The sequence below is a fragment of the Cygnus olor genome, chromosome Z (genome assembly GCF_009769625.2).
Source record: "Cygnus olor isolate bCygOlo1 chromosome Z, bCygOlo1.pri.v2, whole genome shotgun sequence".
Classification (NCBI taxonomy): Eukaryota; Metazoa; Chordata; class Aves; order Anseriformes; family Anatidae; genus Cygnus; species Cygnus olor.
Window position 1 is genome coordinate 17,407,916 of NC_049198.1, and position 24,548 is coordinate 17,432,463.

General features: G+C 38.2%; 1 protein-coding gene across 1 annotated transcript in view; it reads left to right on the plus strand.

Moving 5' to 3' along the window:
• ITGA1 (integrin subunit alpha 1) overlaps positions 1 to 24,548 on the plus strand; it is an 80,279-nt gene that overhangs the window by 37,779 nt on the left and 17,952 nt on the right. Inside the window, exons 7-17 of the mRNA XM_040540621.1 lie at positions 2,320 to 2,468; positions 5,532 to 5,682; positions 7,407 to 7,572; positions 13,799 to 13,872; positions 15,452 to 15,596; positions 16,782 to 16,924; positions 18,827 to 18,970; positions 20,188 to 20,442; positions 20,857 to 20,987; positions 23,601 to 23,764; positions 23,957 to 24,093. Of these exons, the coding sequence (XP_040396555.1) occupies positions 2,320 to 2,468; positions 5,532 to 5,682; positions 7,407 to 7,572; positions 13,799 to 13,872; positions 15,452 to 15,596; positions 16,782 to 16,924; positions 18,827 to 18,970; positions 20,188 to 20,442; positions 20,857 to 20,987; positions 23,601 to 23,764; positions 23,957 to 24,093 (1,659 nt within the window). The remainder of the gene's footprint in view (positions 1 to 2,319; positions 2,469 to 5,531; positions 5,683 to 7,406; positions 7,573 to 13,798; positions 13,873 to 15,451; positions 15,597 to 16,781; positions 16,925 to 18,826; positions 18,971 to 20,187; positions 20,443 to 20,856; positions 20,988 to 23,600; positions 23,765 to 23,956; positions 24,094 to 24,548) is intronic.

Consider the following 24,548-nt stretch of genomic DNA (forward strand, 5'->3'; position numbering starts at 1 on the left):
TTCCTTTCAAACAGGAAATGAGACAATTCAGCGTCTCAGCTTGTACTCCTTTTTTAGGAAAAAGACAACACCACGATGGGTCTCTAGAATAGCTGAAGATGAGCAGATATGTATTATCCTGATCCTGGCAGCAGTCAATGGCTGATTCAAACCTTGGTGCCAATAAAATCCTCAAAGATGGAGTCTGTGAATCCACAGAGGCAAGCTCACTGACATACAAAAGTCTCTGCTTTTGATTCTTGTGTGTGCTTCTGGAATAGTTGTGGCACTCCTCTTCAGCTCCAAAAGACCAAGCATGATGAAGACCTGTCATTTTTCAACAGTTAGCAACAAGCTTTTTAAATGACGAGCACCATCCCCTTCAGATTATGTTGTATGAAAGTGTCAGATAACAAAATAATAATAATAATTAGAAATAAATTTTTCGCTGCTACCACAAAAAATGGGAGAGAAGAGAGAAAACTCTATCATGAATTTAACAGTATTTTCTACAGAACAGGAACATCACAGCATGTTCTCTCAGAGTGTATCCCTCACAGATATATGTCACAAAATATTTGCCTTGGAGAGAAAGGGTTAAAAATTTCATCTTCAGTGTTGGATACAGCTGGAGCCACAAGGTTGCTGTGAGTTGTAATACAGTGCATGCCCCAGCCTATGGTGTAATCCCAGCCCAAAATTAATGTCCTGCTGCCCAGGAGAAGGCGCAACCTCTGGCTGCTCTTGATGGTGGAAAGCATGCCTCTGAGAGAGAATTAAAATATTGTTAAAGGGTGCAATTTGTCCTAACTTTTAAACTACATAGGTTCTTCCAGATTTGATTGTATTTTCAACAGGTTACAGAAATTAAGTGGTGTAGATTTTTCTACCACATACCACTATACTTCTTGTCGTAGAATCACAGGATCATAGAATCCCAGAATGGTTTGGGTTGGACGGGACCTTAAAGATTTCCATTTCCAGCCCCCCTGCCATGGGCAGGGACACCTCCCACCAGACCAGGGGGCCCAAAGCCCCGTCCAGCCTGGCCTTGTACACCTCCAGAGATGGGCATTGTCCCATAATCTTACGGAGCTAGCTCTTCATAGTGATCATGATATCCATGTTTAGTATCAAATATTTGTCCAAATCTGCTCCTCTTCTACAAGTCACACTTTTGGTTTAAATATAAGTAATGTATTTAAATGAATGCCAGCAAGCAAACATTGTGCATAATCTGACAGGCTATGAAAGTACCTCAAAAAGCACCTATAAAGCAATTGCAAAGTACGTACTAAGCCACCTCTAAAATAATATGATGGCATAAACATCCCAGAGATCTTATTGATCCTCAGAACCTAAATGCTAGAGTGCTTTTAATAATAGATGAATGAGGCATAAATATGCCATGTAACACTACATTATCCTAAATAACACCTATAAATTGCCATGTGTAACATAAAATTGAAATATGCTAATGGAACATTGTGTGGATTCTTCCCAGTAAATGCTGTCAGGTACCTGCCAAAACATTAAAAGTGACAGAAATGAATGAGAGAAATTAATTAGTATTTAAGAATATTGCTCCTCTTCTTTTCATTTTGCATTTTGTTTTTGCAGCAGGTTCCCTCAGGCATTTGTGGTTTGGTTTCAGTCCCATGTGTTGATTTTTCATACAAAGAATTGCCTGTGTGAGGTCATCTCGAGTCTCCATCATCCAAACATTCCAGGAGCCATCATTTTATGTTGTCCCCTCAGGCACTGGTCAGACATATTACTCTGGCCTACCTCCTGCTGGAGAATGGCCATGTCCTGGACTGCCCAACTATCTTCATCAAGATAAGGGTACTTAGGTCTTCCTCATGCCCCAAGAGCCTAAATTTGTCAATGCAGTGTAGTTTCTAGGGTAAATAGTCTACTGGTTTTATGAGCACTATATTTGGATAAAAATAACAGTTGTGAAACACAGTTTCTTATGTTTTAAGGAAATCTTTTTGAAAAGTTATGACTGATGGTTAGGGTATTGGTCTGCCTTGGCCAAGAGCAGAGCAGAGCTGCAGCTCAGATTACCTTAGATCAGGAAAAGCTAAGAGTTGAACCTGCTTTTCACTTATTCCAGTTTTTTTATAAAAACAACTTAAAAACTTCAAGACATTTCACTGAAATTGACCATTTTCTAGCCAGTCTTGCTCAAAAGCTAATAGGTATTTAATATTTGGGGGAAAGACAGTGTTCACTTTTTTCCTGGGTTTAGGTACAGATGGGAATTTATATTACTGCAAGAGAAACAGCCTCTTTCTTTAACAGTGGTTGATTTTTATTATGAATGGTGTGTTTCAGGTTGGAATTGTTCAGTATGGACAGACTGTAGTCCACGAATTTTACCTGAATACCTACTCAACAACAGAAGAAGTGATGGCTGCAGCCACAAGAATACGCCAGAGAGGTGGCACACAAACTATGACAGCCCTTGGAATAGATACAGCAAGGTATGTTGTCAAAATATTGTCCTGGATAAGGCAGAAACAAATATTAACGGCTAAGGTGATAGTTCCGATTTTATAAATCAAAAATATGATGTGACTGACATCTGACATCATTTTAGCTAGATGAATGAGATTTAGGAAGAGGTTGGATAAACATACTCCATCCAGTTTCTACAGCAGTTGTACATGGCACACTGGAAAGGCATCTGTCTCTTGAATGGAGGAAATGGGGAAATAAAAAAGATGTGGAACAAGGCTGTAGTCCTAAGAAAAGTAGATTTAAAGTCTTTGATGCACACATAAAGCAGGTAGGAACTGTTTACGCTGCGGTGTAAAGCAGATTCAGTTTTTCAAAGGAAACAGGAAAAAGTAGAATTTTTTAGTGTTAATTCATCTTTCTTCTGAGGTTAAGATTATTATGCGATTTGAGTCCACATTTATCAACAATTCTAGATATTTCATATCTGAGTTTTTGAAGCTTCTGGTGCATTGGGAAATTAAAAATCATAGAATCATAGAGTGGTTTGGGTTGGAAGGGACGTTAAGGATCATCTAGTTCCAACCACCTGCGATAGGCAGGGACACCTACCACTAGACCAGGTTGCTCAAAGCCCCATCCAACCTGGCCTTAAACACTTCCAGGGATGGGACATCGACAACTTCTCTGGGCAGTCTGTTCCAGTGCCTCATCACACTCACAGTGAAGAATTTCTTCCATATATCTAATCTAAATCTGCCCTCTTTTAGTTTAAAGCCATTACCCGTTGTCAGACTACTACATTCACATCCCCATCTTTCTTGTAGACCTCCTTTAGGTACTGGAAGGTCACTGTAAATTTTTCCCAAATACATTTCCTCTTGAGGCTATACAATCCCAACTCTCTCAGGCTGACTTTGTAGGAGAAGTGCTTCAGCTCTTTGATCATCCTCGTGGCCCTCCTCTGGACTTGCTCCAACAGCTCCGTGTCCTTCTTCTGTTGGGGGCCCCAAAGCTGAACACAGTGCTCCACGTGGGGTCTCATGAGAATGAAGTGGTGGTGAATCACCTTGCTCATCCTTCTATCCTTACTGCTCTTGATGCAGCCCAGGATACAGTTGACTTTCTGAGCTGCAGGTGCATACTGCTGGCTCACATTCACTTTTTCGTCCACCAGTACTCCCAACTCCTTCTCTGCAGGGCTGTTTATAATCCATTCGTTGCCCTGCCTGTATTCGTGTTTGGGATTGCTCCAACCCAAATGCAGAACCTTGCACTTGGCCTTGTTGAACTTCATGAGGTTCTCACAGGCCCACCTCTCAAGCCTGTTGAGGTCCCTCTGAATGGTATCCCTTCCCTCCAGTCTGTCAGTCACGCCACACAGCTTGGTGTTATCAGCAAACTTGCTGAGGTTGCACTCGATCCCACTGTCCATGTCACCGGCAAAGATGTTAAATAATACCGTTCCCAATACAGACCCGATGCCTGTATTGGATCTGTTGTATTAGTATTGTTACTTAGAATTACTTCTTTTAAGAGAAAAATAAAATCTGACTCTTTTAGAATAGACAGTAAATGCAAAATCAAACTCCCATATGAGAGAAGCAAGCAGTTATCCATTTCCGCTCCTAGCCTATCAGACCTGGTTATGACCAGGTCATCAGATCTGAAAGATAAGAAAACAAAATACAATTAGAATAGAAGACATTGAGAGACATTCTGAAAACATACGATGTTGTTCTGGTTCTTCACTTACTCAGATCATTACTGAGCAAACAATAGAAACTACTTGCTCAAATGGGCAATATTTGCCGTTAGTTTGCTGTCCATTTCAAGAAAAGTGTTTCCTCAGAGATAGTTTTGGCACAAAAGTTTACCTAAGAATGGACCTCATTGATATACACAAATATACTAATAATATGCATTGCTAAACCTTTCATATCTTTTCTCTCCTACTATTTTCCCTGGCATGGCAGCATTACTTTATTCCATAAATGAATGCATTCTCCCTTTCCAAACAACTGCCTAATTAAAATGTGCAACATCTTCCTGGTGAACTGTTTGATTATCTGACTGAAGCTCTGTTGATATCAGGTCTTAAAGTTAACAGAATTGTTACGTCTTCATAAGTAAAGCTAGATCAATTCTTAGATACAAGTAGAGGCTCGAGGGAGTCTGAGTAAGTTCATGAAAGCAGAACCAGTTGAGGATTACCAAATATGCAGAAACCACATGTGGTTCAGAATGTCCCTGGGCACCACAAGCCATTGCAGGCTTGTATATACAGGAAGTATCAGCAAAGCTTCCTCAGTTCTTGCAGTCTTCCTACACATCTACTTAAGGCCATTGTCAGATGTGGATCTTAGCTTTTACCCACGTGGCCAGTATTAGATAGAGTTCTGTGGTTTCTCTAAAAAGAGGAAGCTTTGCTTCGTTCCATCTTCTCCAGAACCCTAACTCGCCCTCTCCTTTCCTGGTTGCATGCAGAACCAAGCCATGCCCAGCCTGCATGAGCAGCTCCCCAGAACCTCAGTGTCCTTTTCCCCACCTACAGCTGTGGATTCAAAGGGTCACCCCTGCCTACCATCACTCACTTGCAGATGACTTCTGACACACCTGCAATACCCAGTTTTGCTGTAAATGTGTAGAGGTGCTGGTAACTGAATTTTGACCACTAGAAGTGCTGCTGTAGAGTGGAAATAATTTTTTTTTAGTATGTGGATTTTAGGGGAAGGGTGTTGATTGGTGGTGGGATTTTGTTTGTTTGTTTGTTTTTAAGGTGACAAAACTGTTTTAAGGTGCTGGGAGTTTATTTGGGTAGAAAAAGAATTCTTCACCATTCAGCGTTGTTTTCTTCTGTCACAGTCGAATGAATGAATAATGAATGAATGCTTCTGAAATTCTTTGGCTGTAAACTGTCATGCAAGTTCCAATTGTTGTTGTTTCTATTTGTTCCTGGTTAATATTAATTTCCCTTTCCTACATCCTCGTTAATGTAAAGTATTTTAGCTTAGGGTTGACACTGCAGAAATTATGTGTGCACTAAATGCTGACCTTGCCTTTCTCTAAACCCTTTATGCTCCCTTTAGGGAAGAGGCTTTTACTGAGGCTCATGGTGCACGAAGAGGAGTACAAAAAGTAATGGTTATTGTGACTGATGGGGAATCACATGATAACTACAGATTGAAAGAAGTGATTGATAGTTGTGAAGATGAAAACATTCAAAGATTTGCTATTGCTGTAAGTGAAATGTAATGGGAAATATTACAAATCTTATAGGCATGTTTCGTCTTCCAAATGTCTGTTTAAATGTCTGTTTAAAAAGTTCACATCACAGAATCTTTATGAAAATATAATAATTTCATAGATTAAAAAAAAAAAAAATTGTTTTCTGATATTAAAGCACATCAGAAAGCAATGTATCTTGAGAGGTTTGTGAAAATAAAGGAGAGAAAGAATATGAGGGGCAGTATAAAATGTAATCTTTCTAGTTAAGAGGAACAGTGAACAGAGTGGATTAATTCAGATCTGAGCAATTTCTACAGACACATTATCCACTTAAAAAGAAAAAAAAACAGTAAACAAGTAAACTATAAATGAATCATGGTGTATTATGGCTGTTCTGTGTTCTGGGATACTAAAGTTGTCATTTTCATGTTGAGCAAACTTAGTAGCTGAATGGGAGTATGAACATGATGGAAGTTAGTTCATCCGGAGTGAGAAGAAAAAATTAATGATGCATTTGGTGTAAACTACTGTATTTGTACATTCTATACTGGAATAATCTCCTTTTTCTTATTAATATTTAAGATACATTGGATTGTTTCTTCTCTGTCCCTATCTCTCTTTGTTTTCTAACAGGATCAACCTATCTTACAATACCCTCAGGTTTTGAATACAGTTCAATTTCCAGTTCCAGAAATGAATGAAGTAGTATGTTTTTCATTTTCTTTTCATACCTCAAACAATATCTTCCAGAAGTATTGTTACCAGATGATGAAAAAGCTTGCTACTTGCTTAAGTATCAGTACAATGAAGTACAGAACCAAGCATTTTAAAGAAAAATGTTGTCTTTAAAGAAAGTTATCAAACTGAAGTTGAATCACAAATGAACCAGATTTTCAGTGGTTTCCTTCATAAAGATGGAGAGCATTAAAGAAGAAGTCCTTGCTGAATCTTCAGTATTTTTTAGCAGTAAAATATTTGCCTAGAACCAAATTTGAATTGCTTCCATGTCCAGCAGTGCTAGAACCTGGAAATTTGGTTTTGGTTCCCCTCTCAAAGCAAGTAAGCATGCAGAATGTTTTTTTTTTTCCCTTGAAAAATAAACGTTGGTCTGGAAATTGGAAAAATGTGTTTCCTCATTTTAAGGCATCCTGAGTTTTTACAGCAGCAATATTAAAACTGTGGACTGACGTCTTGTACCATGATGCTGAATGCAAGTGGTGGTGGTGTGTGCATTTACAGGGCAAATTTGCACATAACAAAAAACTATTCTATACCTAAATTAGCATGTCGTTAATTGCTCATATGCTATGTTATGAGGAGAACTAGTGGTACCTATGCAGAAGTCAATGCAATTGTATATTCTGTTTGGGATGGCTTTTTGTTTGTTTGTTTTCTAAATGAAGCTCTGCTTCAACTAATCATTAGAATTTTGTGAAGAAAGGAAAAAAAGGGCAGTTGAGGATAGCAGACATTACACCATATAGTTGCATTGTTCACTATTGTTGGTACTTTCAGGAAAAAACTGAGCCCTCCCTCATACTGTTCTGTTCTTGTTGGAAAAGAATGGCTTTTAATCAATCAAGACTAGGAATATGAGGGAGGTTTTAACAGAACAATTAAGGGTAGATATGATTTTCCAATATTTTCTGACAACCTACCTCAAAGGTATCTTTAAAAATAGGATTTAAAACATACCCTTGACTTTTTTCTTTTTTTTCTTTTTTTTTTTTCTTTAGATTCTTGGCAGCTACAGCAGAGGAAATTTAAGTACTGAGAAATTTGTAGAGGAAATAAAATCAATTGCCAGTAAGCCTACCGAGAAGCATTTCTTCAATGTCTCTGATGAATTGGCTCTTCTGACTATTGTTGAAGCACTTGGAGAGAGAATATTTGCCCTGGAAGGTATGACACTGTTTAAAATTTTACTTTATGCCTGCATTAAAAATGAAGCAAACAAAAGACCACCTGCTTTTATCCTCCTTTGCAATGTATTTTGCTGCATAAAATGCATTATACGTGTATTTTTTCATGCTGATTGTAAAGATCAGTAGACATCAAAAATATAGATAATGATGTGAAGATGCGTTCAGATGGGTTAGAACAGATAGGAACAGTAGCCTAAAAGAGTAAGAAGGGTCACTGAAGACCGTTACCACTTTAGCACTGGGTGAATGCAAAGGTGCCTTCCATTATGTAAAAGAGTATTGTAAGAGCATGTCCTAAACTAACCCACAGTCATATGTTTGTCTGCCTATACCTGTAAGTTCTCTTGATATTTATTAACTGCAACACGCTACTTTGCTGTACACGTTATCACAGACTTGGTGTATAGAGTTCGCAAGAAATATTTTTTCTTTGGAAATGTTTGTGATGATCAGATTTTAGCAGAGAAAAGTTATCATCTCCTAATGTCTGCTTACATTTTCCATCCAAATTAGGCAACACTGTCCAACTCTGTTTGTTTCAAGCTCAGTACTTGTAACAGAAGACAGTTTATTAGTTATAAATTATATTGGCCAACACTGAAGGGCTTAGTGTCACACAGATATAACATCCATCTGTTTGGACTTATTTTTTTCAACATCTCAGCTTACAAGTAGCAGGAAAAGTATAGTTTATAGCTGGAACAAAAGATAACGTGGAGTTAAATGTCAAGAAACTAATACAAATATGAGAGTTTATTTTAAAGTTTTTTAAATTGGAGTTATGTTTCTCAGACATCTAAGTATTTTGTTAGTATATCATTTAGTGTGAGTTGATATTACTGTCTTCAGCTGACTGCTACTATTTCTTTTCTGTTTAATATATTCTTTTTTCTTTCCAGAAGACTTCGTTTCATCACTTATAAAAAAAAATAATTATTGAGAAGTATTTAATCTCTCTAAAGACCAAAGTTTACCTTACTGAAGTTTATTGAGTACTTTAAAATTCATAGAATAAGAGCTCTTTTGTAAGTCCCTGCTAAGTAGAAAGAATTCACTTTGAATTACAAAACAGTTGTTCAAACAGAAATTAAATACTTTTTGCTGATGGAGAATGGTTTGTACAATAGGATCTAACCCTTCCATTGACACTAGTAATTCATTCCTCTAATCATAAGAAAAAAAAATTGCAAAACATTTGAAAATTAAACAAGTTTAGTAGCTTAATAAAATGTCCAAATACATATAGTTATGTACATGATGATGAATCTGTTTGATTAAATTGCGGAAGTGTTACCTGCTTATATGATATACACAATTCCTTCAATAATGTGGTACTTCCGGTATATTGCACTTTTTCTAAGTATCAGCAAATTCTACAGTACTACTTGAATTAAGCTTTAAGTTCTTGCAAGCGATGAAGAAACAAATATCTACTTCTTGAATATGAGTAATTTATATTTAACATAAAATTTTAACATAAGCCTTTTGGATATTCGTGCCTTGATATATATTTGCTTTATTTTCAAATTTTATTTTTAGATAGACTTGACGCTATTACAAAATATAAATATCCAAAACAAGCAAACAAAAAATTATGTTCATCCACACATTGAGAGTTGAGATAGGTAATTTCACCACACCCAAAAGGATTCTTGGTTTCCACATCTTCACCAGGACTTCAGTCTGTGCCAAGTTTTCTATATAAGACACCTGTAATGTGAGACAAGAAATTATGCTCCCTCCTACACCTGTGGAAGCTTCAGAAATAGCATAATCTGGCCACAAGCAAAGTCAGAATGAAAACTAGAATATGATATTAGCTTTATGGCAAAGCATAGCAAGGCTGAATTGTTCTGATGAATTATAGAATCATTAAGGTTGGAAAAGACCTTCAAGATCATCTGGTCCACCCATCACCCTACCACCAATATCACCTACTACACCATGTCCCTAGGTACCATGTCCAACCTTTCCTTGTACAACCCCAGGGACAGTGACTCCACCACCTCCCTGCACAACTCGTTCCAATGCCTGACTGCTCTGAGAAGAAATGTCTCCTAATTTCCAACTAGAACCTCCCCTGGTGCAACTTGAGGCCATTTCCTCTAGTGCTATTGCTAGTTATCTGTGAGAAGAGGCCGACTCCCAGCTCCCCACAACTTCCTTTCAGGTAGTTGTAGAGAGCAATAAGGTCTTCCCTGAGCCTTCTCTTCTCCAGACTAAACAACACCAGTTCCCTCAGCCGATCCTCATAGGACTTGTATCCCAGGCCCTTCAGCAGCTTCTTAACCCTTCTTTGGACACACTCCAGGGCTTCAATGTCCTTCTTGTACTGAGGGGCCCAAAATTGAACACGGTACTCGAGGTGCAGCCTCAGCAGAGCAGAATACAAGGGGACAGCACAAGGGGACCAGGGCACCTCCCTGGTACTGCTGGTTACACTATTCCTGATACAAGACAGGATGCACTTGGCCTTCTTGGCCATGTGGGCACACTGCCAGCTAATGTTCAGGCAAGCATCAATCAGCATCCCCAGATCCTTTTCCTCTGCACAGCTTTCCAGCCACTCTGCCCCAAGCCTGTAGCGCTGCATGGGATTGTTGTGACCAAAGAGCAGGACCCGGCACTTATCCATGTTGAACCTCATCCCACTGGCCTCTGCCCATCGACCCATCCTGTCCAGGTCCCTCTGCAGGGCCTTCCTACCCTCCAGCTGATAGACCCTTCCCTTCCCCCCAACTTGGTGTCATCTGCAAACTTACTGAGGGTGCACTCAATTCCCTCATCCAAATCATCAATAAAGATATTAAAGAGGATGGGTCCCAACACTGACCCCTGGGGAACACCACTGGTGACCAGTTGCCAGCTGGATTTCACTGCATTCACCACTCTTTCAGCCCAACCATCCAGCCAGTTTTTTAAACCAGCAGAGCGTGTACCTGTCCAAACTATGGGCTGCCACCTTCTCCAGGAGAATACTACAAGAGACCACGTCAAAGGCCTTACTGAAGTCTAGGTAGACTACATCAACAGGCTTTCCCTCATCCACCAGGTGTGGTACACAGTCATAGAAGGAGATGAGGTTGGTCAGGCAGGACTTGCCTTTCATAAACCCATGGCTTTTCATGAACCCATGCTGACTGGGCCTGATTCCCTGGTGGTCCTGCGTACATTGCGTGATTGCATTCAAGATGACCTGTTCCATCACCTTTCCGGGCACCAAGGTCAGGCTGACAGGCCTGTAGTTCCCCAGGTCCTCACTACGACCCTTATAGATGGGCATCACATTAGCAAGTCTCTAGTCATCTGGGACCTCCTTGGATGACCACGACTACTGATAGATGATGGAAAGTGGCCATCACATCAGCCAATTCCGTCAGCATCCTCGGGTGGATCCCGTATGGCCCCATAGACTTGTGACAGTCCCGGTGGAGCAGCAGGTCTCTGTTTCCACCTGAACTGTGTGTGGGGGGGGTTCTTCTGCTTCCTGTCCCAGACTTCCAGGTTGGGAGGCTGAGTACTCCAAGGATAAGTGGTCTGGCTAGTAAAGACAGATGTAAAAAAGGCATTGAGAATCTCACCCTTTTCCTTGTCCTTAGTAGTCATGTTCCTCCCTGCATCCAGTAAAGGATGGAGATTCTCCTTGGCCCTCCTCTTGCTGTTAATATATTTATAAAAACATTTTTTGTTATCCTTAACCACAGCAGCCAGGTTGAGCTCGTACTGGGCTTTGACCTTCCTGATTTCTTCTTTGCATACACTGGCAAGTTCCTTGTACTCTCTTCAAGTTACCTGCCCCTTCTTCCACTGGTCATAAACTCTTCCAATCACTCAGCAAAAGTTCCCTGTTCAGCCATGACGGTCTTCTTCCCCGCCGGCCCATCTTATGGCACACCGGGACAGCCTGCTCCTGCACCTTTAAGACTTCCTTCTTGAGGAGCTCCAGCCTTTCTGGACCCCTCTGCTCTTCAGAACTGACTCCCAAGGGACCCTCCCTAGCAGTGTCCTGAACAGTTCAAAATCTGCGTTCCAGAAGTCCAAGGTAATAGTTTTACTGACCACCTCCTGACTTCACCAAGAATAGAGAACTCTACAATTTCGTGGTCACTCTGCCCAAGACAGCTCCCTACCACCACATCTCCCACCAGTCCTTCTCTGTTTGTGTACAGCAGGTCTAGCAGGGCACCCCCTCCGGTAGGCTCACTAACCAGCTGAGTCAGGAAGCTGTCTTCCATGCACTCCAGGAACCTCCTAGACTGCCTCCTCTAGGCTGTACTGTATTTCCAGAATATGTCCGGGAAGTTAAAGTCCCTAGAGCTAGAGGATGGTGAATAAGTCCATTTCTGTTGATTCTTTAGCCATGGTTTCCTGTCCCACACAGCTTTCTTGTGACAAACTAGTTTTATTGGAAGTTAAATTAACCCCATACAATGTTTCTGTAATTTCTGTACAAAATTTCTGTACATAACATAGAGATCACAGGAAACTTGATTCTTGCAATTCTGTATCTGAATGTGTTTTAAGTCTCCTACTATTATAATAGTACATTTTATTTTTTTTGCCCTCTAGATTTCTTGTTTTCTTTTTGGTTTTTGTCTTAAAAAAATGCAAAGGAAAATTGAGAGTTGAAAAATGAAATCCAACAAAAACCCACACTTGACAGCCAGTCAATTTTTACACATAATCTTTTTCATATGCTTCTGTGTCTCATGGCATGGACTTCTGGATTTAACTGCATTTTTATGTTTCATCCAATCTGTAGGCAGGCACAAATGTTTTTTCACAAAATATCTTTTGTAGGATGCTTGGCAGTTTGAAACTTAATGGAAAATTAGACTGGGGGCCATTATCTAAGCAGCATTCAGAACTGCACATACTGACAATACTGGCATTGTACTCTGCCTGAAGCTGTGAGAATCCTGCCCTTCTCAGCTCATTAAGGAGCATCTTTTATTGCATGATTAATGCTGCCACTGAAAAATATTGTTTATCAGCAAATGGGCAACTTAAGAGTTTTATGCTTAAAAGGAACCATATTTTTTCAGACATAGCAAAGCAGCTACATCTTGTGAAACATGATGGCCTATGTTTGTGTGTCAAACATTTTGTGTTTGAGATCATGTCTGCTTCCCATGGCTGATCATAAATCGCAACAGTTAGCACAGGCATCATGTCCAAGTGAACAACCTCAGTGTTTAGTTGCCGAGTAGCAGAAATTCAGTATTGTTTAGTAGTCCTGATGCCAGAAATTCATGTAGCCATGGCTTGCCTCAGTTTCAGTCACTTTGATTGAGATTTGCCTCTGCACTCATCTGGTAGAAAATTGTGTACTCTTCCTGTGGAAGTCTCAGAACAGATTTCATAGATCCCATCTTCTGCCTGTTACCATGTCATGCTCTCACAGAGGAATCAATATGCAGAATATAGTTACCTGATCTGTGGTGCTTACAGTGGCAAAATAGTCACTGAGTATTGCTTTGAAGTAGAGGAGAAGTCAGACTTTTCTTGGATATTTCCCATGTAACTGAGAGCACAGCAATCTTATGAAGGCCCATCAGAATTTAATAAGTAGCATATGACTACCTGAAAGAGATACTGACATAGTACTAAATCACCTGATACCTTTTTTATTCAGACATTTAAGAAAAACAGAGATTTTCATGTAACTTTCTGGGAAGGATTACAGTTCCCAGTACAGTTCCCTGAGGCTTAAGAATCTTGGATGGCTGAGATTTTCCTATGTTGTTTTTAACAAAGGTTCATACAAACATCAAGTGTTTTTCATTTAAAGGTCTACCAGCTGCCTACAAATTTTTAGTTGCTTGAATACAAGGCCAGGGCTACATGGATGGTGTCTTATTGTTCACTTAGCTCAAGTGGAAAATGGCTTAACCATATTAATCAAACATTCCAAACATATTTACCATCAGCCTGAGGTCAAATCTGGTCAGTTTTAGCCCAGAAATATTTCTTGGAAAAGTTCTGAGACATGATCTTAAAATGGAAACGTTTTCTCCTACTTAATGGTAATATTTAACACAGATCTTAATTTCTATATTTATTATCAAAATCTATGGCAAGATATATTAATGATGTTATCCTTTACCATCATGTGAGCATTTTCATTACGCTATTCAGATTTTTTCAGGTTAAAACTCATTTATTTTAAAACTTTTTTTTCTCTTTTTTTTTCTGTTTAATAGCAACAAAAGACCAGCAAGCAGCCTCATTTGAAATGGAAATGTCTCAAGCTGGTTTCAGTGCTCATTATTCTCAGGTAAACAAGCTGTTTGAAAATAGAAATACTTTTGCAAAGTAGACTTTTTTGCTGATGGCATGAATTTGGAAAAAGTATTTAGAACTCATTGTACAGTCCTGTTACTTGTTTGCTGATAGATATTTTGGAGTTTCCTGTAATCTAGCTTTTTGTAAAATGTACTTAAAGAATGATTATATACAATGAATGCATAAGAGAATAAGTACCCTCTTCACATGAACTATAAATTTAACACTCCCATAGCATTTTTCTATCAGAGAAATATTCTATAATATGTTAACTATAAAACTGTTCTCTATAAATACTAATATATAAATTGTTTTTGTATTGCATTGGTGAAATGTAGACAAGAAGATATAAATGTAAGGGATTGTGGTGGTTTTACCCTGTACATATATTTTATTTCTGTAATGGATATCTCCATTAACAGTAACACAGCATATTCTTAGTTCTGTTAATACATTGAATACATGAATTCTCAGGGGGTAAACTCTTATTAAACTGGGTTGCAAAAATCCCTGGGAATATTTATTAGCAGAAAATGACTCCCTACATCTTTTTTTTTTTTTTTTTTTTTTGGAACATCAAAAGTACTCATTGTGATGGTAGGCTCAGTGTACACAACTGAAATAGAATCTTAATATAAGATCAAAGGAACTGGGAAGAGTTAAGTTTTAAAGATGTGAAAAAGTAGTGACAGTTGAAAAGACCACAATAGGAAAGTAACTGAACTGAGCAGACTCTGAGCAGTACAAGACAAACTGACATGCATAGGAAAACTTTCCGTATGGCTGTGTATTGCTCAGCATATCACTGGTAAAACAAATCATAAATGACCTTCAGTGAAATTTAACATAAATACTTTTTTTGCAGAAATACTCTCCATCCATTTTCACTCTCTGCACTATAAAATCGTATACTATACTTCAGATGATGTATTATACCTTAGAAACAGGTGTTAGTCAACCCAAGAAAGATTTAAGGTTATCTATTTGGTAGAGCATATGCTTGAAGTTACCAAAGAACAAAGTATTGTCATCAGAACCTCACTTCAGAAGTTGGTCCTCAGACCTTGCTACCTTGACAGACTCAGGGCATCCATCTGGTGTCTCTTTTATCCAGAAGACTACATTCATGCCTTCAGGCAAGAAAGGTCAGCAAAGCATTTGTCATTGACAAAAAGCATTTTTCAGATAGTGACAGGTTCAACAGAGAATGGTTTAACTTTCTGAAAGTTTATCTGTGGACTCTATTTAGGTGTGGTATTCTCTGATTACCTTTGCTAAATCTCTTTTATCTCCCTGTGCTGTGTGTCTCGGTGGGCTGAAGTTGTAGGAGCTGTTTCATGAATAGATACTTTTCCTGAACAGCTCCTGATTTTTTTTTGTTTCGTTTTGTTTTCTCAAATTTTGCATTTTTAACAAATACTGAGATTGTGTGGGGCCCATAATCTGGTAAGAAAAGCAGGGCTGAATCTTGTAAGTATACAGAAAGGATTATCTAAATGTGGGCATCATGATCAGTGAATGTCTGAAGATGATCCACATAAAGAAAAGGCTTATGTTTTTCTCTGCACAAGGATTGGATCATGCTTGGGGCAGTCGGAGCATATGACTGGAACGGTACAGTGCTCATGGTGAAGGACAGTGGTATTTCAATACCAACTAATGACACCTTTCGTGACAGATTTTCAGAAAAAAATGAACCTCTTGCAGCCTATCTAGGTAAGAGAATTAGCCCAGTTTGTAATATTTCTTGATAAATGCTACAAGTGCTCTCTAAAATCTCATTCACAAAGATTCTCTTACAGAGTATTTCCTTATATTCTAGGAGCCTGGGAGAATTTATAATTTATGGACGTGTCTTTTGTATGATTTTGTTGTTTTTCTTTAAAAAAAGATCACTACTTCTACCGTCAAAAAAATAGTCCAAACACTTGCAGCCCTAAGCATATCTAGACTTTTTCCAGTGGAGATGTCTAATCTGTTCAGAGATTTCAAAGATTCCCCTAGCACCATTTTCAAATTTTTCTCTGCCTTCACACTTAAAAAGTGTGAATTTGATACAATATCCAATCTAAGTCTTCTTTGCTTAAAATTAAGCTATCTTCTTTCACTTGGTGGACAAGAACAAGAGTTTACCGCCATCATTTTTATATAATGTTTTACATATTGGCAAGCTCTTCTTTTCCTCTGAGCCTTTTCAACCAAAAACTATCTCAATGGCCTTGCTCATCCCTGTCTCTGCTTGCTCTCTGTTACCTCCTCTCATGTAATACACATCTCAATGATGAGGAGTCAACACTAGAATCATTTAATCTTTTTCCCTAAGTACATTTTTCCCTTCTTTACAGACTCTATTAACTATTTTTTTATATGTCCAATTTGGTCACTTCAAATTTAGACACTGTTTTCCACCATACTTGCAACCCTGCTGCAATTTTTATTTATCTGCAAATTTTATAAGTCTTTTTCCGCTCAAGTTGTTTTATTGTTGTTAATATTAAACAGAGCCAGGTTCAAAATGCCTCCAGAATCACACCTGGACACCATCAGTTTGGCAGTGAGCCAGTGACAACTGTTCTTTTCAACCAGCTATTCACCTGTTATTTAATCTGTGCCATCATTCTCTTACACTATGTAAGAATAGCAAAGCGAACGTTATAAAAAATTCTGCAGAAGTTTAGACTCACCAGCCTCACCAGGTTTAATGACACACTGATGCTCGTGACTCTGAACCTGCAGGCAAATACACATCCAGCCCTTTTATTTGACTCTGCTATTGTTCTCTAGCACAATTAAGTGTAAACATCTATTTGCAGAACCTCCCCTTAAAAAGGTTCTGAATCACAGCAATTATTCCTGATGCATTCTGTGTTTACTGCATCTTGAATTCTTCCTGCTTCCTAGGCTATACTGTGAATTCAGCATTGACACCTGGAGGTGTGCTGTATATAACAGGACAGCCACGATACAATCACACTGGCCAAGTTATCATTTATAAAATGGAGGGAAAAGAGGTGCAAGTACTTCAGAGGCTAAAAGGAGAACAAGTAAGTATGCATTCATGATTTACACGTGAGAGGAATATGGCATGAGACATAGAAATGATGATGTAAATGACAAAACTCTGTATCAAAAAAGCAAAACTGTAAGTTGTAATCAGAAAGGTTACAAGATCAGAACTAAAAATTAGGTGAATGCTGTGGTGTAATATGTAATAGAAAGTAGACTTATACTAGTTAGAGAACATTGGAAATCTTCTCTGTTTGGGGTAAGTCTTCGCAGATGTCAGAGTGGTTGTAGCCATCTCTTGCACTGGCAATTTTCTGTCTGCTGCATGGAAAGGGTACGCTATTGGCAAGAAACAGATGTGATAAGCAGGTGTTGTGGTTTAGCCCGGCTGGCAGTCAAACACCACACAGCCGTTCGCTCACCCTCCCCCCTCCCTCTCCGGGATGGGGGAGAGAAACGGGAAAGTGAAGTCTGTGAGTTGAGATAAAGACAGTTTATTAAGACAGGGAAAAGAATAACAACAATAATAATAATAATAATAGTATTAATAGTAATAATGTGTACGAAATAAGTGATGCACAATGCAATTGCTCACCACGCGTTGACCGATGCCCAGCCTATCCCCGAGCAGCCGGCCCCCCCCCTCCACCCCGGCTAGCCACCCCTATATATTGTTCAGCATGACGTCAGATGGTATGGAATACCCCTTTGGCCAGTTTGGGTCAGCTGTCCTGGGTCTGTCCCCTCCCAGCTCCTGCTACATCCCTAGCCTGCTCGCTAGCAGGACAGAGAGAGGCTGAAAAGTCCTTGGCTTGGTGTAAGCACTGCTCTACAACAATTAAAACATCAGCATGTTATCAGCGCTCTTCTCATTCTAATCCAAAACATAGCACCCTGCCAGCTACTAGGAGGAAAATTAACTCTGTCCTAACTGAAACCAGGACAGCAGGGTTCTGTGAGTGAGCATCATCTGGGATACCATAAAATATTGAACAGCTGCTCATTACATTCAGTAGCAGCTGCTCCTGCTGGAAAAAAAAAATCATGTAACTACATAATAAAAGGTGGTAGTATAATACAATGCACAGACAAGTTGAAAGACCTTCCTACTCCAGTCTCTTCAGGCTGCAGTACAAGCTTCGTTCAGAACAACTCAGGTTACCTAATATTTATCTTTGGTAGCTGGTGTTTGCAGCTCAGCTAATCAATCTTGGACGCTTTTAGAGTCAATGAAGGAAAGAAGGCATTTTTAAGGTTTGAGTGATTTGTCCTACCTGAAGCATTTTCTGTTGAATAAGATGCATCCAGCACTAGAAAGGACTGCTTTTCATGTTAAGTGTAAAGGAAATCAAGGGTGTCTAGCTTAGCTATAAAATAAATGTCAGATGAATCCCACACCTTGTGCCTAAACTATGAGTGAATCTAGCTCTTTGTGTAAATCTTGTTCCTCTTCATTCAGTAGCAACTTGGGAATTTTGGATAGTGCCTGTGCTAGCTAAGAACTTTTATCTATCATCCTACCTTTTTCCCCTCATGAGCCTATGACCATTGATTTTTCTCTCTATTTAATACCATTGGGACTAACTTCCCCAAGACACATCTGTTCAAATGCTGTCTCTCCTGAGAGGTTCCAATCTCCTTAGCAGATAAGAGGCCCCTTTTGTACTTTTCAAATCCAACCAAGTTGGAAGTTGGATGGACCAGCCTTAAATAAATAAATAAATAAATAAATCTAACAATGAACCCTAAAGCAGAAACAAGCTTCAAAAACATGCAGACCAGAAGGATCTTCTAGGTAGCAAAGAAAACTTCTGCATAATGGTAATATTTGTCATTGTTGTAATCAACTGTAAAACAGTTGTAAAACAGGTCTCTCAGTAGGAATTGTTGCATCATGCTACTGACTCTGCGTCTGATTTATACCTTCTATTTTTCTGCAGATTGGCTCATACTTTGGAGGTGTTATTACCACAGTTGACATCAACAGAGACTCTTTTACAGACCTTCTTCTTGTTGGAGCTCCTATGTATATGGGAACTGAAAAAGAGGAGCAGGGGAAAGTGTATGTGTATGCTCTGAACAAGGTAAGGATAATGTTTATTGACCAGGAACAGAATGTGCTCCCTTCTGTCTTCATAACCTTATTTTAATGAAATATGATAATTTGAGTTGGGGATGATGACCAGTTGAAAACAGAGAAACGTTTTTTTGACAACTGAGAGTATGACACTGTATATTTTTTGAAAACTTTCTTCTCACCTTTTTTCTAATAGAGCATTTTCTACAGATAAGCACTATATCCTCTAAACTGAAATATGGAATAGATGAAAAATTATAACATTAATTTTCTATCATATTTTCTTCCTTCTGTCACACACTAGAGAATAGTAGGGCTCATCTATCTTAAAACTACGTGTTTCAATGATTTTATGATTCAATTACCAGCCTAGAGATAAACCCCATACATTCAAGAGCTTTTAAGCATATCACAGCTAGATCAAGCAGTATATCAGATACAGTTGATTTTCTTAATTTGGTAAGTCCCTCCTTCCCAATGTCTGTATATACTTTTTTTTCATCTTTTTTCTCTTCTTTTGGTCCAGCATCATTGTATATTGTTGTAACAGTTATCAAAGTAGGTCCTAGAAACAATGGTCTCCTAAAATACTATGGCAGGAAAAGGGTCTGAAGAGAGGCTCCTGGGGAATCTCTTGGAAAGATGGGTTACATGCCATACTGTATGTGTGGTTTTGGTTTAGGACATGCACACTAGACACAGTTCACCAGAAGAGTACATACGTGAGGCCATGCAGTATGTGTGTGCTGAAGATAGAATTCAGTCTATGTAAGACAAATCCTTTCCTTTGTTCTGGAATAGCGGTATTGCCATTTGTGATTCATCAGAAACTTGGCTTACTTCTCAAATTAAAAGACTGCCTTTGGAAGAAATCTTTATGCTATCTTAAGAATGAAGTAGTTTACTTATAATAACATCCAAATATTGTTATAAAACTATGCTTTTCCTGTAAACATGCAACTTTTGCATAAGAATAAGCATAACGTATTTAAGGATCTAGATGGAGAAAGAGAGGGAGCGAGGGTCTTTCACAAACACTGCTTAAAAATAGCATAGTTACAGAATCAGTTTCTGCAGTGCTCTCATTCATTATGAATAGGATGTAATTGTTTTATTTAACTCACCAGTTTGTCTTCTGTACAAGAGCTCTTAAAAACCTGCATAGCTATGGAAAACCTGCATAGCTCATGGAAATCCACAATCTCTAAATCTGTTCTTTCACAGACAAAGTTTGAATATCAGATGAGTCTCGAACCTGTAAAGCAAACATGCTGTTCGCCGTTAAAACATGACACCTGCAAAGTTCTTAAGAATGAGCCCTGTGGTGCACGCTTCGGGACTGCGATTGCTGCAGTGAAGGACCTCAATCTTGATGGGTATAATGACATTGTAATAGGATCTCCCTTAGAGGATGATCATCGGGGAGCTGTTTATATTTATCATGGCCGTGGCAACACAATCAATAAAAAATATACACAGGTATGAAGTAAAACTTCACAGGTTGACAGGTGCTATTATATGCAGCATAATTCCCGTTTCTGCATGTCTTTGCAATGTAGAATCAAATTATGACTTTGCCTGTCATGAGAGTTTCTGTTTTAAAATGTTCAGTACTTTTAAACTGTCTGATTTAACCAAATTTGACTATAGTATTGCTAGAAAATATATTTGCATGTTTTTGTTAGAAACCTTCTGAAATATTCTGTATTCTGTAATTCTGAACATTTATAGTGTGTTTATAAGGGTTACCATGGTAACCTTTTTAGGAGTATTGTAAAGAAAATTTAAAACATTTAAAGTTTAAAAGCCATCCAACTGCCAACAAATGCATCTTGGATATTCTTATAAAATGCATCAGTATGCACTGAATATACCTCTTAATGCTTTTCACAGCGTATTGCATCAGGTGGAGATGGGGAGACAGTGAAATTTTTTGGCCAGTCCGTGCATGGAGAAATGGATTTAAACGATGATGGGCTGATTGATGTCACTATTGGAGGCCTTGGTGGGGCTGCCCTCTTCTGGTAAGGATGCTCACAGCAGCTGTCAGGCTAGAAAATAATTTGTCTTGTGATATCTATGTAACTTGCATGCACTACAGTTTCAACTGTTGTAAGAATACAAGTTTCAACAGGTTTCATCTCATACTTTGACTGTAAATCTTCATAGTTTCATGTCTCTCTGGAGGAAATATAAAAGTTAATAGACAGTAGTAATAAATATAGAAATGTTTTAGAAACCTTGTTAGCCAAGTATGAAGACCCTGTCCTGCTACATCATATTCAAAATAGAAACTGATTCCAGTCATGGCACTACGTAAAATGAAATAAATAAATAAATAAATAAAACTAAGCATTCTCTTTTATACACTATATTGTGTATTGTTTTATCACCAATATGAAGGACAGCTTCAAATGTAAAGGGTTCATTGAGAAAACTCATTTGATCTACTCACCTTTTAGCAAAAATGCATACAAAGTTAGGATGGAAAACAATTCAGCTAAAAACTTGAGATTTTTAGAGAATTTCTCGCATTTCACAGCTTACAGAAGACTCCTTAGCAAAGTCATTTTTCTGATTTTGTTTTCCTGACTTCTAGCTCTTACAGCCTAACATAGAAGAATGTTACAGAAACTATTAATAATCTTTAAATACATTCTGTTGTGCTGTGTTACACTCCTTTCCTCCTTTACCTTTTTGCCTGTTGCATTGTCTTCCCCAGATGTTCTGCAAAATTAGTAGGCAAGCTCTCAGTACAGAAAAGAATGCATCAAAGTCTTTGTAGGATCAGGATCTGAAACTGTACAATGATTAGGAAGGAAACTCAGTATTACTAACTTCAGCATTTGAAGAGTTATGGGACACATTCCCCCATAAAAAAATCAGAAGCTGGACTTTGATCTCATAATATTTCCTGATTTATATTTTCTGTTCTTAATTTTGGTGACATTTTTAAACTTTTACTTAGGATAATGACAGTTAAGTTCTCTCTGTATTTTTATAAAAGCTGGGAATCCGTCACAACCCATCTCTTCTTTGGTACACAAAATGCCCAATATTCACATTAAACACTTTAAAGACTTGTTCAGGGAGCACTTATTTTCTGTAAGTTTTTTACCATTTGTTTCAATGCATATCTGATCTGTTTTAAATCTTGATACTAGCAAAAGAATCTTTTTCACTTCCAACTTGGCCTGTAATGCTTACAGTAGCTTTTGGTTCTTTATATTACTATAATTTATTGGTCTGTTAGCACTGGATTGAATTCACAAGTTTGCATGAGAGCATCAAAAGTCTCTGTTCCAAAGATCTAAATTCTTTAAAGTATGTTTCTGATGAGCAAGGATGCCACAGAAATTCCTCTTTTTCTCAATGACTTGTAGAGTCCAGGGTGCTTAAAAGCTCCATGGTCAGTCAGGTCAGCGGGGTTTAGCAAGACATTAAGCTATCTAACCATAGTAAGTGTGAGGTAAAATAATTTTGCTTAAAATTCTTTGATGCAAGCTTAAGTTAATCTCTGTTGCTTCATATTTGCTGTTGGCCATAGGCATTCTTCTTTATACAGAAAAGTTTGGCTTTCTCTTTGACCCGGACCAGTGCTGGCTGAGCAGTCCCACCACTTTCTGCTCTCCTTCCAAATGTTTGTGCAGCCGTGCAATGAGCTAGCCCAGAATCTCATCTAATTGGAGCAAAGGTCACCCATCCCCTCCCACCCTTTATTTTCCTTATTTGTTTCTTTAACTTTGACCTGTTCCTCAGCCTGGTCACCATGCAGCTGCATCAAAGCTTTTGCCATTTAAAGTGACCCAGGAAGAGGAAAAGCTGAGCCCTTCCAGCAAGAGATGACCATGAGGAGGAGATAAGGGCAAGAGTGAGGACTGTCCATGCTGCTCAAGCACTGCTGTTCCCAGGGCCTGGGTTCTGCTGGCTGGTGGCCACAGCTCCTGCCTTTTCCCTCCCAGCTGCCCAATGCCATACACCTGCCTCTGTCCCTACATTTTCTGGGAGCGGGACTCATCTGCTCCTTCACTGTCATGTTTAGATCACACATCTGAAGAAAGCTATTCTGTCAGCTACATTTTTTGCCTAATTTAGTACACTGACATACTTGAGACCGGTGTCTTGAGGCCAAAAAGGAACTGGCTCAAAGCAAAGGTAGAGGCATTGCAGGGGGTGTGGGTAAAGGGGAGTTAAAGGTGCAGCAAATTCCTCAGCCCATTTATCAACACACAACCTAACATGACACTCTATCTTCTAGCTCTTGTGTAATAACTTGTTCATCTGTCATTGCACTTGAGGATGGGTAAGGGTCTTCAGTCTCTTTTGAAAAGAGACTGAAGGGCTCTTTAGTGTTGCTTAAATGATTTTAAAATCTTTCCTTTCATCTGTTATCCATTCTGAAACATGTAGAGCACTGAGGAGAAGCCCTTTGACCACTTTATCTTTAATATATTGTTTACTGGTACTATGTAGAGAGTGTATAGTTAATTAATTGTTTAGATTGTGATATATGTGTATTTTAATGTTCAGTGTTGCAAATTTTATTAGTTAGTTCATTAATATAAGTTTTAAAAGTTGCTGCTATTATTTTCAAGGTGCTTTGTCTCTTTTTTTTGTGTATGTGTGTGTTTGTTAAGGTCTCGTGATGTGGCTGAAGTAAATGTTTCCATGCAGTTTATACCCAAAAGCATCAATATCCAACAGCAAAATTGTCAGATAAATAAAAGAAAAACAATATGTATAAACGCCACAATTTGTTTTAAAACCAGACTAAAATCAAAGGAAGATATATTTGAATCAAGTAAGTAGACAAGCACTGAGCTATGGAATCTTTCCATTATAAAGCTACTATGCTCACATTAATTTATTTCCCCCCAAATGGAATGCAACTCTCTTTTATATTTACTATTCAAAGCATATTTATGATACTGGGAAAAAAATAATGTGTAGAAGTAAAATTTTGCAGAATATTAATTCTGAACTTCCTTTGCAGATCTGCAGTATTGGGTTACTCTTGACTCACAAAGACAAATATCTCGAAGCTTGTTCACAGAAACCCATGAGAGGAAAATGCAAAAAAATATAACTATCAAAGGGTCAGAATGTATTAAACATAACTTCTACATGTTGGCAAGTAAATCATTTAAAGTGGCTATATTTTTCTCAAGTTGATATTGTAATGATCCAAATGTATTCAGTTAATTGTAAATTGGAAAAAAAATCAGCATCCAAAATTAATCTTAAAAGTGTACATAAAATGCATTTACTATTTATATATTTACTCTTTATATACATATATATGTATATAGGTATGAACTATTTACTTTTTTATGTGGTCTATTTACCTTTGTCTCTCTGTTATGGGTGTGTCTTAAGAAAATGCATAACATATTTAGTTGAATTAAGCAGCTTAAACTTGTTAATAGTTCAGTTGCATTTAAAACTCTGCAGGAGTATGTGGGCTGGAATTTTAATTTGCATATTGCTGCTATTTCTTCTAATATAAAAGTAATCAAAAACTCCTAAATTAAGTTTGGCATAGAGAATACTAATTCACCGTAAAGGTAGAAATGTAATTGGCAACT